The sequence below is a fragment of the Neodiprion virginianus genome, chromosome 6, assembly GCF_021901495.1.
Source record: "Neodiprion virginianus isolate iyNeoVirg1 chromosome 6, iyNeoVirg1.1, whole genome shotgun sequence".
Taxonomy (NCBI): domain Eukaryota; kingdom Metazoa; phylum Arthropoda; class Insecta; order Hymenoptera; family Diprionidae; genus Neodiprion; species Neodiprion virginianus.
This window is the reverse complement of record NC_060882.1, coordinates 26,199,604-26,216,174: the sequence shown is the minus strand read 5'-3', so window position 1 is coordinate 26,216,174 and position 16,571 is coordinate 26,199,604. Positions and strand designations below refer to the sequence as shown.

General features: G+C 40.8%; 3 protein-coding genes across 5 annotated transcripts; 1 reads left to right on the top strand and 2 right to left on the bottom strand.

Moving 5' to 3' along the window:
* Positions 1 to 838: 838 nt before the first annotated feature.
* LOC124307508 (erythroid differentiation-related factor 1) lies at positions 839 to 6,439 on the bottom strand. Of its 2 annotated transcripts, none has more exons than XM_046769236.1 (9): positions 6,176 to 6,439; positions 4,860 to 5,895; positions 4,341 to 4,760; positions 3,453 to 4,235; positions 3,156 to 3,332; positions 2,712 to 3,079; positions 2,264 to 2,582; positions 1,866 to 2,172; positions 839 to 1,753 (listed from the first exon to the last, which is right to left on the bottom strand). In XM_046769236.1, exons 1-9 carry the CDS (start codon positions 6,206 to 6,208, stop codon positions 1,585 to 1,587), a joined length of 3,612 nt encoding a protein of 1,203 aa, XP_046625192.1. In that variant the 5' UTR covers positions 6,209 to 6,439; the 3' UTR covers positions 839 to 1,584. The 2 variants fall into 2 exon arrangements, with proteins under 2 accessions (XP_046625192.1, XP_046625193.1); XM_046769237.1 differs by having other exon boundaries at positions 6,143 to 6,381.
* A 176-nt stretch (positions 6,440 to 6,615) lies between these two features.
* On the top strand, positions 6,616 to 9,891 carry LOC124307512 (charged multivesicular body protein 7). Of its 2 annotated transcripts, XM_046769246.1 has the most exons (6): positions 6,616 to 7,225; positions 7,316 to 8,000; positions 8,113 to 8,217; positions 8,360 to 8,585; positions 8,679 to 8,759; positions 9,530 to 9,891. In XM_046769246.1, the coding sequence occupies exons 1-5, from the start codon at positions 6,939 to 6,941 to the stop codon at positions 8,744 to 8,746; spliced, it is 1,371 nt and encodes a 456-aa protein (XP_046625202.1). In that variant the 5' UTR covers positions 6,616 to 6,938; the 3' UTR covers positions 8,747 to 8,759; positions 9,530 to 9,891. The 2 variants fall into 2 exon arrangements, with proteins under 2 accessions (XP_046625202.1, XP_046625201.1); XM_046769245.1 differs by lacking the exon at positions 9,530 to 9,891 and having other exon boundaries at positions 6,617 to 7,225; positions 8,679 to 8,937.
* On the bottom strand, positions 8,776 to 15,206 carry LOC124307511 (modular serine protease-like). Its single transcript, XM_046769242.1, has 8 exons — positions 14,970 to 15,206; positions 13,793 to 13,868; positions 13,323 to 13,712; positions 12,214 to 12,641; positions 11,241 to 11,462; positions 9,970 to 10,274; positions 9,552 to 9,885; positions 8,776 to 9,482 (listed from the first exon to the last, which is right to left on the bottom strand). The coding sequence occupies exons 1-8, from the start codon at positions 15,019 to 15,021 to the stop codon at positions 9,241 to 9,243; spliced, it is 2,049 nt and encodes a 682-aa protein (XP_046625198.1). The 5' UTR covers positions 15,022 to 15,206; the 3' UTR covers positions 8,776 to 9,240.
* Positions 15,207 to 16,571: the final 1,365 nt, after the last annotated feature.

Genomic DNA, 16,571 nt, shown 5'->3' with positions numbered 1-16,571 from the left:
AGATTTACGCACTTTTCATAACACAAATGTTAAAAATTTTCACCCAACAATGCCCGCAGTGATATCTGCAATTCTTTAATCACTTACCTGGCTTCGGTAATCGACAAAATGAGTAACGGAACGGAGCTTTTTTACGAATTTTTACTTTCGAATACCCTTTCGCTACAAGGCACAAAATTTAAAAACACTCGCGTCAGTTTTCGAGGCAACGAAAAACAACCGCTTTCAAATTTTTGGGATGCTTTTAGAGATTAGCCGCAGTCTTTGAATTTGGCCCGGAGGATTTCTCCAAAGATCAAAGTCCAAACATCTGCGTAAATTTAATTAGGGTTAATGATATTCGAAGTGACGATTGGCATTCGGAAAGATTAGCAAAATTTCTCACCCTTCCGGGCGCCTTTTTACCCAACGAAAGTTTCACGTCGTGATGGAATGGAAATTTTCGAATGTCTGATACTGCCATATTCCAGTGTAAAATACGTTATTCAAATAAAGTCGAATTTAATTGCAAAATTCGTTTGTCGTCGAGGTTTTTACTTCATATTCAAACAATGCGTCAAAATGAAGGCTGAACAATTTGTACGAAATTTTTCGCGCCTTGATGTTCATCTAATCTAATCTTGAAACTGTGATCCGGTTCACTGTTCATAGCACTGAATTACTCGCTCATATTACAAAAATTGTGGTTAAAGATAATTCGTAACGTATAAAGATTATTGTAATTTGATTATCACCGTAGAGGTAATTACAATAAAAGGATTTAGGATTTGATTGGTTATAATTTTTTTTTTTTTCGTTACTTCTCTTTTTATTATATAAATAAACTTTACTCGTTAAAACATTTATATAATACGTTTATTATGTACACGTTAAAAAAGTAAATATCGACTTTTACTCCGGCGAATATCGAGTAAGATTTCCTTAACGTCGAGCCTAATTATAGCAATACCCAAGAGACGTAGTGAGGATAAATCCGGTCAACAGCGGACAACCCTTCGGTATTATTCTGCTTAACATCTACGATCATATCACGTTGCGAAAGCGAAACAAATGACTCAGCTCACGGATTAGGAATAATCAGATACAACATCGCACAACAAGCGATCAGTGGTTACTCCTCACCGGGCAGTTCACGGACGGCTAATAATGAATGTCTGATGAAAATACTTTTTTTGAAAATTTCAACACTAGACGCAAACAACCTCAGAAAAACAATAATAACAATAAAACAAAAAAGCAGTTCAATAACGATATACCATAAATATACACTGGTCCTCATGCATTTCCCAACGTCCATTACTATCACAAGTTATCGAATCTTTTCTCAAGTACAAGACGACTTTCTCTCTGAAAGCAATCGCTAACTTTACAGACACAAAGTGTTGATGAAAGAACCATTTCGACGTGTATTATTGAACGGTCAATATACGAGACGATTTGACAAAACTTGACCGAGTTCTTGAATTATCTCAGTCATTTAAACACAACGATTTCACCGAATTTTCTAAAATTACCTTCAAGTGCAACCATTTTTCAGTAAAGGAGAAACTAGATATCCCATTTCAACTATGGACATACCTCGGATTATAGTCTAGAATTTGAGCCGCTGTGTTGTACTTCAGATCCGCTACTGCACTCTTGTAGGGTTTTCAGAAGATCTTTCATATGCTCGACGAGGGCGTAACTAGACAAACTTCTTGGTGTCAACGTTTTACTGTAGCAGCTTTTATACAAAGCAGCAAGGTCTTCGCATCTGTAATAAGATGGAAATTCGATACCGCATGTTAACATAGTTTCACAATGACTTACTTATGTCAATTGTGTTTATACAGTCATTATACGCAAGAAAATCTCGCTCTGCTTACTCTTTTTTTTTCCCACCGGGATTTTTGGCAATGCAAAGCTTGGCGAGAGACCGAAACAAAAATTGCAACCTCTGTTCTAGAAGAACAACAAGCTTTTCATCTTCTTCCGTCAGTTTTTCGTCGTCAGTTTTCTCTGTGACTACAGATTTTTTTTCCTCATTTTTATCATCACAGACTTCAGACATGTCGGGTTGAAATTTAACGCCCTTGTTTCTCTCGTGTAAAATTTCAAGGATGGGTCTACATTGCAGTATTAAATCCACCCCACTCTGATAGAATTTCAATTTACTGTTAAACGTTGTTGAGCCTGAAATATGAAGCAACAGGTTTATATTCAAACTGCTTAGAATCTATTGTAGCTGATGGTGCGTTATTTCATCTTACACTTGCTTACGCACATTGTGCCTGAAATTCCACCAAAGCAACGCGCTCCATCTGTACAGTAAGAAACTCCGTAGTTTGTTCCAAAGACAACAACAACTTTGCTGCTTTTTCATAGTACAGCTTGCAAAGTTGTAAAGTTGTTTTTCTCTTGTTCGCATCGACGTCTGCATCCATTTCTCTGTACACACGATGGTAAAAGGAAGCGAGTCGATGCTGAATATTCGCAGCTCTGAATTGATAGACAGGTTGCCTTGGACCCGGTGTCTCTGTGTCACAATGTTTCAAAGCTTTTTGAAGAACCTCAACTACCTCTCTTTCGAGTTCTTCTTTGCTCTGGAATATTCGAATGAATACAAATTTAAAGAATCACAATTAACTGTGACAGAATAAAACAGCAAATTCCGTGTATGATTGCAAAAAACTTTTATAATTAGGAAATTTTTTGAACTTTCACATACCAACCTTATTTTCAGAAGTTGGATAGTCCTGTAACAACGAAGCCATAGTGTATAACGTTGTTGATAATTCCCAGGTGACTGTGTCCCAGATAACGGTGTTAGATTTGCGAGTTCCCAAAACTTGCAACGCTTTTTGATAGCTGATAAGTGCTTTGTTGTAAAAATACCTCTCTTGCGTTTGTTGTTTCATGTGAATGTGAGCGCAAAGACGCATGAGTCGCCCTGAATTCGAATGTAATAGAGCTAGATTTGCTTCATCGTGCACTGCTTCAAATGTCTTTACACCAGCCTCCAAGTGTGTCAAAGATTGATTAAGCAGCGTTGCAACATCCGTGGTTGTATCATCTGTACTTTCTTCTTGCTGATGGCAAGCTAAAACAAGTGTACATTAAAAAAGATGACTAAAAATACACCCTATCATGGACGGTAAATCTGAAATATCGCATACCAGCTTGATTCATGTACAGAACACCCAACTCATTGTGGATGTTTCCCAAACGTCTTAACAAATTATTTTTATCATTTTCCAGAGGCGCCAGTGAAAGTGCTTTTTCATAGCATTTGTAAGAAGCCTCTAACATTACCTCGAGACTGTCCAAGGTTTGAGGCAACAGCTCGACACCGTCTGCAAATAATTATTTACATGGATATTAGTTTTCAATGAATACAAAGTCAAGGAAGCGAACGTTCATGGGGGAATAAAACTACCTAATATACTTCATCTCTATACTTGCTTATAACTCACCTGATTTTATATTTTTGACATGGTATATTTCATCGAGAATTTTTGGGTCAATGTTCTTTAGCTCATACTCGTTTCTGTGCTTATCAATGTTATTCCAGTCTTGAACAATCATAAAACAGCTGTCGCCAGCTCTGCCCAGTAGGTAGCTGATCAGTTTATCGTTCTTAATGTGACAGAACGTTTCCATGATTTCCTGGCACCCCAGAACTGCTAATATGTATCTCAACGACGCTCCGTAATTGTTTCTAGAATATTCGTTTTCTGCCAGTACAGTAAAGATTAAAGACGTTTTCTCGTATAACAGGGTCTTAAGATGTGCATTCCAGTTAAGATTGTCGCTTGCTTTTGGGGCCTGCCAAGTTGGCAATGTTTCCACTGTAGATTTACACAGCAAAGCCTTCGGTGTGGCGTCCTGAACTGTTGGTTTTGACACGGTTCTGTCTCCCTTCTTGTTTTTCTTTGATTTTCCTTTGTTCTTTGGACTCATTTCTACATTCGATGATGTGTCATCCGAGGTCTGCTTCAAAGGCGCATATGGCATAGGAATAGCCTGGAAAGGTTTCGCCATTCTTGGATGCTCTTCCTCTAATTCTTGCCCGTTTTGTCCACATGCTTCTTCGTCTTTTCTTTGCTCGTCGTCAGAGGAATGTTCAGTTGGAAAATACTCCAAGCATTCAAGTCCATTTTTAACGTGCTCCAACGCAGCTTTACACCTCTCTTCAACCGTGCCACATAACGGTGGCGGTTTATACTTCAGCTCCTCATTCTCTCGATATCCTTTCACTGAAATCAAGTTGAAAAACAGTCAGAAGTGCGTGAAAACTAAATGCATAGAAAAAAATTCTGCCAGTAATTTAGAACTTTTTCAATCAAATAAATAATGCTTACTGGGAGCTAGGCTCAACGATTTGATGGCCACGCTAACTTCCTCATCAAAGTTGTCTATATTACTTTCTGCCTCTTGATTAGCACTGTAATCGCTTTGAGCATCTTCTTCGTCACTTTGATCCATTAAGCCAGGGCTGGCAGGATCTGTATCAGCCGGAATATATAGATCCGAAAGCATGTAGTGTGCCGAAGTAACAATTTGGGGATATTTTTTCTTTGACAGCAGCTCCACACAGTTTTTCAACAGCATTCTAATGGTTCCCTGCTGCCTGCGATAGTCAGACGAATATTTCATATTCCTAGCGACACGGTAGAGTAACATAGCTACTGGTACAGTGAATGGATTTTGTCCTTTTTCATCGGAGAAATCGGTACAGAGCGAAGTTAAGTCATATAATTTGACAACATCATCATCCTTGCCTTGAATGGAAAAAATATTCATTATGATTCCTATTTTCAATAATGTACAAAACTATCATAATGATCATAATAACATAAAAGATTATAAGAATGCTTTACCTTTGAACAGCCAATAAGTGTGCCCAGCTTTTGTCGCATTACTTTTTAGAAAGCTTAGTATATTTTGGGCTACATCTCTAATGACTTTAGGGCTGAATTTGGAATTGTCTAAATTGGGTAGATCCTCCGTTTTGATCAGCTCGTACTTCTGGACGATTCCGTCGAGATGATAGCACATAACAACTTCTGGTACGTTACACATAAGGTTGTCCAACCAATAATCGATTCCAGTTAAAACATTAATCGGCTTGGCCATATCCCTCAGTCTCAAGCTGATGCAGGGATGAGTCTGTCCACCGAATATCGGCATGTCTGTCCCAATCAGCATTTGGATATTTTCAAAAGTCCAAACAACGTTTCTAGCAAAATTATGACTGTGATTTGGATCGGGTAATTTCTCTTCTCGTGTCGGCTCAGGTAGCTGTGGTTCTAGAGGCTCAACGGGCAGCTTCGGTTTCTCGCTTTGCTTCGTATTGTCAGCAACAACCAGAGAATGATAAAGAAACTTGGAGACAAGATTTTTTTGCTGCAACGTGTTCCTGCTGTTCGTTTTATGAAACAGTCTCTTTTCTTTACCCCCGACACTATTATACACATGTCCGTAGATAAATTTCTTAAGCCATTCCCAATCACTCTCAGCCTGGCGAAGCAGATACTTATGAATGTCAAAGTCATCAATCAGTAGAGTATTTTCAACTCTATGCACCATCATGGAAACTAATGCCTGACTGTAAGGTAATTTAAGGAGTTTCTTAATATTCTCTGCATCTGAAACAACATCCACTTCCCCAACGCAATCAGGAAACATGTGAGCCATTCGAAAGCTAGAAAATCCCGTATTGTGAGACCAAACGCTTTGAAGACCATAACTTTGCGCCGAAGTACTGAGCCAGTTACTCGGTGGTAGATTCAAATCTGTGTTACATTGCAGTGTAGCATAAGAGGCTGGCGCTGCTACCGCAGAATACTTGACAACAGCCGTTGACTTGACCAGCTTCTTGGGCGAGTCTGGAGACATTCTGTCACCTGTCTCTTCCTGAAAAAGGAGTATCATTTATACTACAAACAACGAAACAGATTATGCTTAAGCTTTAAACAAAACAAAATCGGCCGTCTTTGGCGAAAAGGATGTCTGGGTTTAAATTTTATTCAATTCTCTCCACCGGTTTTTCAACAAATTCCATTGGCTCGAAGACATAATCGAATGTTTATCCGTTACTTCTGTTCATAACATTCGACATTCGTACGTACTAGATAGAGTATTGTTTTCATATTGATCTAACCTATTGTTTTGTAGCAAAGCAACTTGTTCTCACCTCTTCGAGGACGGTGTTCTCTTTACTAGACATTCTAATCGTTTTTATACCGTGGAATACCGTCACCGGTCACGACTATATCTTCCAAACATAACTTTTAACGAACATAAACATCACGGCACAACCATCACGCACAATGTTTCGTCGCCGATTGCCGAATGTTACCGAATGTCGAATTAACGGTTACTGTTGGGGGGTTCTGGAAACTACTAGCAAAATTGAGGTTATGTTACACGCACTACTGAAATGTATGTATAGAACTACATTTCACACCACTGAAATGTATGTATAGAACTACATTTCAGTGGTACGCACCCCTGTGTAGATGCGTACTTGCGCATGCGCTGTAGACTAACTGACTTGACACAGATGATGATGGGTGGCTTGAGCGTAACGTCACTGACTGAATGCGCAAGCTTGTATGAAAATCGCTCATCCATCCGTCGAGCACAATCCGAGCACACGTGACTTCTCTGGACCAACCGACGTGATTCTGGCTAATTTTTCACCTCATTGTCTGTATAAGCGTTCGAACGTGTTGTGGAAAAATTGCGCTTCAGTCTATTCAGTTCTAATGTTTAAACAGACAACGTTGTTAAGCACATCACACTTGCGCAAAGTTACTCAATTCTATACTCGACTCCTGCTTGGCTAATTTCGAAGTTGCAATTTAACTGTCAAATCATGTTTTAAAAACCAACCTCACATAAACAAGAGACTCTGTCAAATATTTTGAAAGCCTGTTTTTACAAGGTGAAATAAAATGCAGGCGCAACAGGATCTCAATGAGAGTCTACCCTTGCCGGCTGAGGAAATGCCTGAATGCTGGGAGAGGGATGATCGTATGAACTCCCTGTTTGCACAGTTTCGAAACCGCTCTGCTAATCCACAGGACTGGGACTCGAAGTATAGATTTTGGCGTGGTTTGATAGCAGATTGGTCAAAATACAGGAAGCGTTGCAGTTTCTCTCTATCCGATCTGAACAAGGCCTTCAAGCGTAACGGTAGATCCCCGGCCTGCTTGTCGATTGTCCTTCAGGAATTGCACAGGTGAAAGACACGCTAGGATGTGCATAAGAATTTAATCATGATTATAAAAACTCGTCCGAATCGTTACTCTACTTTTCTTAATTCTTTCAGAAATGGTGAGATTGTTCCAATGTTGAATTTCATTCGCGAATCCCCCAATTCTTGGGGAGGGTGGGCGGTTGATACTCTTGTAAAACGACCGTTGTTCTGGTCATTTTCTGTGCTAAAAAACAGCATAGTAGAGACATCGGTAGATCCAGAGACCAGATATGTCCATTTAGAGACAGTCAAGGAATTAGGAGAGCTGATTCTCTCGACAATTAAGAAAAATGAAGAGAATACTCTTTTTTCTATGTCGGACATAACGAAAAATTGCATAGAGAAGGTGGATATAAAGAAAGGTAGTTTGTCTGATGATGATGTGAAACTTGCTATGATATGGTTGCGTCTCAACAAGAAAGCTGCATTTCATCTTAGTCCTGAACGAGACAGTAACGATACGCTAGTCAAGTTGTCAAACACCCATGTTAAAGAAGTAACAGAGGCTGAGGAAGGTTTATACCAATTGGAAAAGCAAGAAGAAACCTTGATCAAAAACTTGGAGTTATTGGAAATGGAAAAGGAAACTGTTATCAAAAATGCAAAAGCATATTTGGCCAATGGAATGCGACAAGTGGCCAAAAGTTGTCTAAGAAAAAAAAAAGAGCTTGAGAAAAGCATCGAAAAACGCGCAGCTGCAATTCAAAACATACAAATTATCATCACTAGGGTTCGCGACATGCGTTCTGACTCTGAGGTGAACAGATATTGATTTTTTCATCAATGACAATGCGACAGGAATGCAACCAAATCTAACAGAACCTCTGTAAAATGTAATATGGGTCAATAAAATTATCGTTGTTTTACAGGTACTTAATTCCTACAAAGCAGGAGCTGCCGCCTTGAAGCAAAAATTGGCAGAAGATGGCCTTAACGAAGACAATGTTGCCGATACCATGAACGATCTTTCAGAAGTGAGCTGCACTGTATTTTTTTCTATCTTTAGTCCCAACTTCTGCAATTATATTTATGGAAAAATAATACGAAGCTCTTCAAAATCAACAGAACATTTCTGCATTCATCCTAATCCAAGTCTTTGTACGGATTAAATCTTAGGTACTGGAAGAATTTAGCGAGATGCAATCAGTTCTAACTAAACCAGTCGACTACTACGATTCCGATCTTGAAGACGAGTTAACCGAGCTGCTCGCGGAATCAGAACATGATGACTCAATCAACAATCCTGACAATAATTCTGGTAAATCACAAAGTAACTCCAATGTGAACGGTGATAAGAAACAGCCAAACATTGATAAAGAATTCTCATCCCTGCGTCTGGAAGGTAATATTTTTAAATGCAATTTGCCATTTACACAAGCCCTCTGAATTATGGTTTGTTTTTCTTCTATCCCCACTCACCGGTTTTTTGTTTTAGACCTTCCGCCGCCCCCAACAAAATACTCACCGTCTATTAAGTCCCCCGTACCTTCCGGGGGCGAATAAGTTGATGTGTCATGTAAGTAGCGTTGTTGTAAAATTGTAAGTTATTTTATTTATGACGACGTTTTGTGTGTACGTATATTAATCATTGTCAATTTGTTACTCAGATGAAAATCTATTTTTTATCACAAGAGGTTTCAAGCTGGTTATTCCTGTAGTTTCAAGTCTTATTTCAATATACGCTTTTATGTACATATACATATATTTTCACCAACACCGTACCTCCAGTTATTCTCTGATCAAACTGTAATAATCGTCATCTTCCTCTCATTCACTTTTTAGATTTCTAGTTCGCATATCTTGTTCAAGAAGAAACAAAAAACAAGTTTCCATTACCGCACAGAAACAAACGTCTTCCGAAAATTTTCTTTCTCACAACCTTGCATTACAAATCGATCCGTAAAGTAGAACTAACGACGACTATTCTCACATGAATAATTTTCTCCCAATGGTTAGCATCGACTGTTTTGGAATATCGTCAAGTTGCACAATCAATTTTAGATGTTAGATCCGCATGACCGGAAAGACTGGTATTGTTTCAAATTGAACATCACGTCTTGAATCCATGCCATGTAAGTGGAGACTTTGGTGTAAAGCGAGTAGGAATATTTGTCGCACGTCCTTTCTCCGTTGCTGGTGTCTACGCCAAGACCAACGCTGACGACCCCCATAACGTACCATAAGTCATTTTTCTTGAATACCAATCCACCTCCACTGTCACCTTCACACACAGCCGATCCTGAAACCAATAGCAAATTAATAATCGTTTCTAAATACATGCCTCAGCTCATCGACGATCCTGACAAACCATTTGTGTAACCGGCGCAGAACTTGTCATTGCTGATGAAAACCTCAACCTCGGAACTGTTGCTGGAAGACTTGCACTGGCTGTAGGATATGTAAGGCAGAGTTAGAGTCTGCAGGACGGCACTGGTCGTGCCTGATGCTGTCCTACCGAAACCGGCAACTCTTCCAAAGACACCAGGCTCCAGTATCTGCTCACTAAACCCAGACACGTCCAAACAAGCGGGCTGCAGAATGCTAGAGAATACGAACGGCTGCCGAAGTTCCAGCAATGCAATGTCAGATGCGTAGTTTCCATTCAGTCCATAATACTGACAATACAAGTAAACATTTTTCACCTGAAACAAGATGCAAATACATATTTCTTGCATTCAATTAACGGATAAATAACAGAAGAACCGAATATCACAGTGCAAACGGACCTCGGCCTTTCGAACGATGTTGGGATCGTGTAGCGGCGAGTCATAATCGCGGAACGCGTTTCCGGTGACGACGAAGAATTTCTCAGGCGATACCGCAGTCTTGGTGTTCTCGTCATAGACGCAATGAGCGGCAGTCAAAACCAGATTGATCTCAATAATTGTAGCACCACACTGAAATTCCTTTTTGGGTCCTTTAACCGTGTTCACCTCCTTGTAGAGGGTCGCATGCCACGGAAAGTCGCCGATGGTCGCCTTGACTCCGTTGTACACCAGTGGGGTCTGGTTGGTTCTGGCGATACCGCAAACTAAAAACACGACAGTTACAAGCTAAAATCTAAGAAGTAGTCTCACCATGATTTCTTAATTTATGCGATTAGTTTGTGCAATCCCAGTATCAACCAGAACTTATTCACACGAAAGTGATCGCCGTGCTTGACTGTTATCTCTATAATTTACTTCTATGATGATTTCATAGAGATGCTGCAGACACTTGAAGTGTGAACGAAAGTAATCAGCGTCTGCTGCGTACTTTTGAAACAAGGTACTGAAGGTGATTGATATAAACGGCAGAAGCGCCCGTTGAGATAATTCACAGATTGGTTCGAAAAAGAAGTTCCCTTTACTGTAGTAACATAGAAATTTCAACTAACTTTGTTGGGTCTTGTCTTGCGAATCCAGCTGATCGGAAGGATACGGGTAACGGAGAGATATCTTGAGTCGGTTTCGTTGTATCTTCATTTATTGGAATCAATTATTTTTAACAATAGCATGGGTTTGGCGCCAGCCGTATCTAAAATACAAGACTAAACATTTAAGGAACAACTAAATTGCACTAATCTATCGTGACAGAAATTCAAACTCTCACATTCTACCTGAATAAAACATAGATAGAAAATGAAAACGCGGTACAAGCGAATCAAATAAATAATAACTAATATTTGTGGTAAATTTGTCCTGTGAATTATCTCTACCGAGCTCGAATCGTAAAGCTATTCGTCAATCTCGCCCGCCTTATAGCCGCCATAAACTTCGTGGCAATTATGGCCGGATCAGAATGTCCTCAAACTTGCGGGGAATATGTGTCTCGGTAAGGGAAGCACTCAGCTTTACGTCAATGTTTGGTACGACATCGCTGTCACCCCGTTGACCGGTGTAGACGATCACTTTATTGCTGGTAATGTCAACCAGGTTAACGCCGCTCGCGTTCTCCGCATTTCTGGCAATCACCCTTATTACACCCCCCTCGATTTCAACGTAAATCGTAAGCGGACCTGGTATGCATCTGACGGGATCCGGTTCCCACTTTCCATTCGCATTGCACGTCACGGACGTTCTACGAGTAGTGAAGGAAGTCGTGTCCATCATGTATCCTTGACGGCAAGATAATTGCGCTCGAGTACCCGGAGACACCGCGGAGTCGCAGCTCACCCACTGGCCCTTGGAAGAGCAAGCCGCCGTCGTCGACGGGGAGTTCAAAGCGCTGCATTTTATCTCTGTAACAACATTCGTTAAATGATCATCTGCAAATTGGTCTTTTCTACGGTTAAGATGGTGAATTTCCGACCCTGATCTGATTGTTCAGTGCACGAACAGTCCCACCATACGTAATTATTCCGAAAGACTGTGATTCAAAATCCTCTTGGCTCTATGTTTTTTGATGCACTACTAAGTAGATGCTGACTGCATAGTGTACTGTATGAGACAAGTCTGGAAATGCAATTGTTGTAAGTATCTAAAACCTCGATTATCCCAATAATTGGGACCGTGCCGAGTTCGGATGACCGAAATGTAAGTTTTGTCTCAAGGTAGAATAATATATATACATACAACACAAATTTAAATCGACGAACAGTCCGTATTAAACATCAAAATATATGTTGAATCTCATCCAAACAGTGAACGATTATTTAATTACTTTGGTTCTATAGGTATATGTAGTCGTTTATTGTCAATTGACGAACGGCTGCTCCACATACTTTAGGGAGCAACAATGTATACTTTGCACCAAAAATGTATTTTTTGACAGTCTTGATCAGGATATTCGCGGCTCTACTGTACTGTCTGTTGGAATAAGCCACAGGCTGATTCGTGCGACCGTCACATCATCGATTAACTTCGTCATATGCCACCTCAAGTGTGAAACGCTGTTGCAAAAATTTGCAAAACCAGTTCATCCGGTCAATTTATCATTCGAACAGACTTTCATTTTCGAATGAAATTAGCACCGACAGAATTTATACTCACCAACGCACACGGGTGTTTTCGACCACGTTCCCGTGACTGCGCAGAAGACTTCGGTGCTTCCTCTCGCCTTGTAGTTTGAATTGCAGGTGTATACCAGCTGGGTACCAGGCTCCAGCTCGACACCCTGAGGAATCTCGCAGTCAAGCTCGTTGCTGCAGAGTGCTCGATGGAGCTTCCAGTGGCCGTTACTTGGCTGCGGCGGCACCAGACAAGCCGACGGCCTCGCTACAGGCGGCCGGGACGACGGTCTTGGAGTCGGCGGTGGCGTCGGCTTCGGTGTCACGGGAGTAACGGGCCCCGGAGTGCCCGAACCACCGCAACGCAAGGGATCCTCGTCCGAGCCGTCGGCGCAATTGCGGACTCCGTTGCAGGTGAGGTCGCCGTCGATGCATGCGCCGTAATTGCACCGGAATACCATTTGGCTGCAGCTTTATTGGATTTCGAAAGGGCTTTAGGCTGTCTTCATTATTCACGTATTATAATAAATCTTACATCTCTCGCCGCAGGAATGTGTCAGAATAAATTCGGAGTGCGTACACAAGTCGATCGAAAAACTACCGTCGCGTTAATTTTGGAGATGAGGTCCAAGGTGAACGAACGATAAAATCGTAACTATAACATCATCATCAGCGTAGAAATTCTCGTGAACTAGGCTAATTGGAAAGACTCGCTTGATGTCTCGTTCTGAAATTTCTCCACGGACCTGAAGCAGATTCTCGTGATGATTTGCGAATCAGGTAACGTTGATGGACAACGACACCCCTGTAAGACCGTATTGTGCCGCAAACCAAGATACGATCTACTAAGGAGACATCAAGAAGGAGTCTACAAAATCTCTTACACCGAGATACCTGTATAGTACCTCTTCAAGATATGCTACTGATGGGTCTATCAGTACTCGCGTACGATTGTACCAGTGCAGTAACAAAAAATTTTTTTAAATCTTCAATCAATCTGGTACACATGTGACGATCTCTGTGAAGCTGAGTTCACTCTGCGCAGAATAACGAGGATATACATGTGTTGAACGCTAAAGTGGCTTTTGCAGATGATGACCTTATTGTAGGTTCCTGGAGAACCAGTAGTAAAAAGTCTAAGGTGCAGCTTACGGAAAGGATCCGCAGGCATTGGTAGTTTCGTCACTCTGATCGGCGCAGTCGACGATCCCGTCGCAGAGAGACGTCGAGTTTATGCACTGGCCATTCCTGCACCGGAAGTCCCCGATACCGCAGCTCGCCTCAGGGTCAGCTGCCGAAATACCCGGGCACCTGCTAAGTGCCTCGTCGCTGTTGTCGATGCAGTCCTTGACGCCGTTGCAGACCGCGTCTCCGTTTACGCAGGCACCGTAAGTGCACCGGAATGCGTAATCCGGACAGGTCAACTCTGGCTTTGTGCACTCGACCTGGGTCTCGTCGCTCTGGTCGGAACAGTCGGCTCTTCCGTCGCACAGCAATTCGCTCGCGATGCATTCCCCGTTTCGACAAGCGAACTGGTTCTCTCTGCCGTAAAGTTTTCGTCATTTATTTCGGAAATTCCATGCCATCTGAAATATTCGAGTCGAATCGTGATATCCACTTACCCGCAACTCCTTCCGTTGACATTGTTCGATTGTGAATTTCTAACGACTTCTTGAGCGCTACCGGATGCGAAGAGGGCTGCGCACCGGAAATTCCGGGGAAAAAAAAATTTCAGCAATTCAATGGTTATGGTTACTTAAATTTTGTATTTCTAGTTTTTATTGACTGTTGTTAAAAAGTTTATCGCTTATAATTATGCGAAAATCGACAAAAGTTCACGGTCATTTTACGGGCTAATCAACGGGAGGTCAACCGCGCGTTAACCGGTTACACAAGTTCTTCGAGTTTTTTTTTTCTCGTCCTTTATATCTGAACAGTTTTTAGATACCGCGATGAGTAGCAACGATCACATGCATGCGGATTTAGAATGTGAATACTGAAGATTATCCTTCGTTCGAGCAGACAAGATGACGCGAGCATAGTCGTTTTAGATCCGGCTTAAGTCTGTTTTACAAATTTTCTAACTGTTGGTGAGAAACGGGTCTTTTTCTACGGTCGATGTTCCTCGGAACATGCTGAGTCAAGGATAAACGTCGTCTGTGTACACGTATTGCACGGGTATTTCCCATCGGTCGGAGAAGGCAGTCCAGAGAGTAAACATATTTAATATGATTGAGAAACACTACGAACCGTATCGACTTTGTTTGAATTCTCTGATAACCTTTGACCGCTATGGATCGCGAAAAATACAGAGAAGTTTTATGCGTATTCACGTTTGACGAAAATATTTCAAAATTTAAAAAGAATCGCTACATATTCTTTTGATCTAGCTATAAGAATGAAACAAGCCTCTAGTGTTTTACAATTCATGAGCAAATCGAACTTCACGATTCAAAAACCTGTTATTCAGTTTTCAGGAAAATCGAGCGTGAAACTATGACGCGTTTCAGCAATAAACTTGGCCGTCAGGTTGCCACAACTTTCACAAAACTGTAACGAAATTGTTCGATTTCAAGTTCAACGCAGTTGTCCTCGTACACCGTTGTTACGAACACTCGTGGTGAAATACTTGGTTGAAATAAGAGTGAATTGAATCTCATTCCCACGTTACCGAAAGAGATTGAATTTAGAAAGTTTAATTAACCTTACAAGAATAACAATCTGTATTACTCGCGCATCCGGCTAAAAAATGAATGCATCTCCATCACTACACTAATAACAATGACGTCAATCACTCACCACAAACGAAAGTTAGAATAGCGGCACGTTTGACGGCGAGTATTGCCGTCATTATAGCCTCACGGACAATTATCGGTTTTAAATAACTGCAGCGTATGTCGAGCGTTTAGGAAATCCCAAACAACCTTCTACGGAACGACAGAACAACAAGAACTACGTGCTGGCTCGTCGCGCGTGTTCTACAGCTAACGAACCAACCTGCAGAGCGGTCAGCGTAGACTGGTCAGTTTGAGAGAAACAAGTATGGTCGAACTCTATGCTGAGGAAGGAAAAAAATGCGTAGAACTGTAATAAAAATAATCATAAGAAGAAGAAATTCCCCGCTCAGAAAATCTCAGGCGGCGGATTCGCTGCGCAGCTCGTGTGGGCACGAGACTTTATCAACAGTGCTTAATTTATTATACCGTGTAACGCAATAAAAGGTAACATTCAAAGCTTTTCACGGAATACATTATAGCCCGGTCAATAGGGAATAAAAAATGTAATGATTTTCATGTATGTTATTTAGTTCCGGGCTCCGATTGTGTTAATGCGAAGTATACCTACTCTATCCACCGATTCAAATCTACATTCAAAACTTTTTCTCCTTAATGGGCACATTTTACCACCTCACCCCTGTACATAGAAATATAATAATGTAACATATCCAAAACGGAGCTTGCATGAATTTCGGAGCGCGCGACGAGCTTTGTATGGAGTCTGACAGTGTTACCAACTAAATTTACGGTGAAAAAATTTCTCACGAGCGAAATAGCCGGCACTTCAAGAGCAATCCGAAATATAAGTTCAAGTGCAATCCGTTCTTAAAAGAAAATCCGAGAAAGCCGGTTTTTCACGGTGCCTTCGATATAATCTATATTTCTAATGCCTAGTCGCGGAAGCGATATGAAAGTGTATAAGAAGGGACAACAAATGGTACTATTTACGGTACACGATATCGTTTATATCAACGAAAATATGTAGAAAACTGATGTTAAATAACGAGGTATTAAAGCAAAAACAGTACTGGTATAAAGACAATTGGCACGAACACACATCGATATAAAGACAAAAGTGTATAAATAAAACGACTCTCTAATGAAATTGTTTAACTTTGACTTCAACAAAATCGTTCTTCAATCTCGTCATTTTCGAGACCTTAAGTAAATTAATCGGTTGAAACCTGAGAAAATTGAATCTTTTTCCCAGTTAATGAAATCGAATGAATTTGTAAAAAATACACCTCATTTGACAAGGATAGAAATCTCAATTGTACTTACGTGTATCCAGTTGTGTAAAATAAAAATCTCTACTACACTAGCAAGCTGACATAATTCACTCACCACAAGCGAACAGAGTCAGAATCGCGAATACTACCGGCATTATAGCCTCACAGCAAATGATTGGTTTTAATCAGCTACAGTATACGTTGAGCTATTGAATAATCGTAAGTAGATGTACACGAAGAATAAGGATAAGTTTTTGTCAGCTAAATAAATAATTGATCGTTCTGAGGAGGGCCCCTATTCGAGCAGAAACGTTAACGATAATTTACGTAACGCACTTCTGACAGCTCACCAATTTTGGCCACTTCGCTTCAGTAAGGATAACTACATGCTGGCT

What these genes read in the sequence shown, in the direction of transcription:
- LOC124307508 (XM_046769236.1), bottom strand. Translation starts at nt 6,208, where the DNA reads ATGTCTAGTAAAGAGAACACCGTCCTCGAAGAG. An exon ending in AGAACACCGTCCTCGAAGAG is followed by an intron (nt 5,896 to 6,175) that starts GTGAGAACAAGT and finishes CTCCTTTTTCAG; the next exon opens with GAAGAGACAGGTGACAGAAT. An exon ending in CACTTATTGGCTGTTCAAAG is followed by an intron (nt 4,761 to 4,859) that starts GTAAAGCATTCT and finishes TTTCCATTCAAG; the next exon opens with GCAAGGATGATGATGTTGTC.
- LOC124307512 (XM_046769246.1), top strand. Translation starts at nt 6,939, where the DNA reads ATGCAGGCGCAACAGGATCTCAATGAGAGTCTACCCTTGCCGGCTGAG. An exon ending in ACATGCGTTCTGACTCTGAG is followed by an intron (nt 8,001 to 8,112) that starts GTGAACAGATAT and finishes GTTGTTTTACAG; the next exon opens with GTACTTAATTCCTACAAAGC. An exon ending in CTCATCCCTGCGTCTGGAAG is followed by an intron (nt 8,586 to 8,678) that starts GTAATATTTTTA and finishes TTTTTGTTTTAG; the next exon opens with ACCTTCCGCCGCCCCCAACA.
- LOC124307511 (XM_046769242.1), bottom strand. Translation starts at nt 15,021, where the DNA reads ATGACGGCAATACTCGCCGTCAAACGTGCCGCTATTCTAACTTTCGTT. An exon ending in TATTCTAACTTTCGTTTGTG is followed by an intron (nt 13,869 to 14,969) that starts GTGAGTGATTGA and finishes TCCGGTGCGCAG; the next exon opens with CCCTCTTCGCATCCGGTAGC. An exon ending in CTGCGCCGGTTACACAAATG is followed by an intron (nt 9,483 to 9,551) that starts GTTTGTCAGGAT and finishes TATTGGTTTCAG; the next exon opens with GATCGGCTGTGTGTGAAGGT.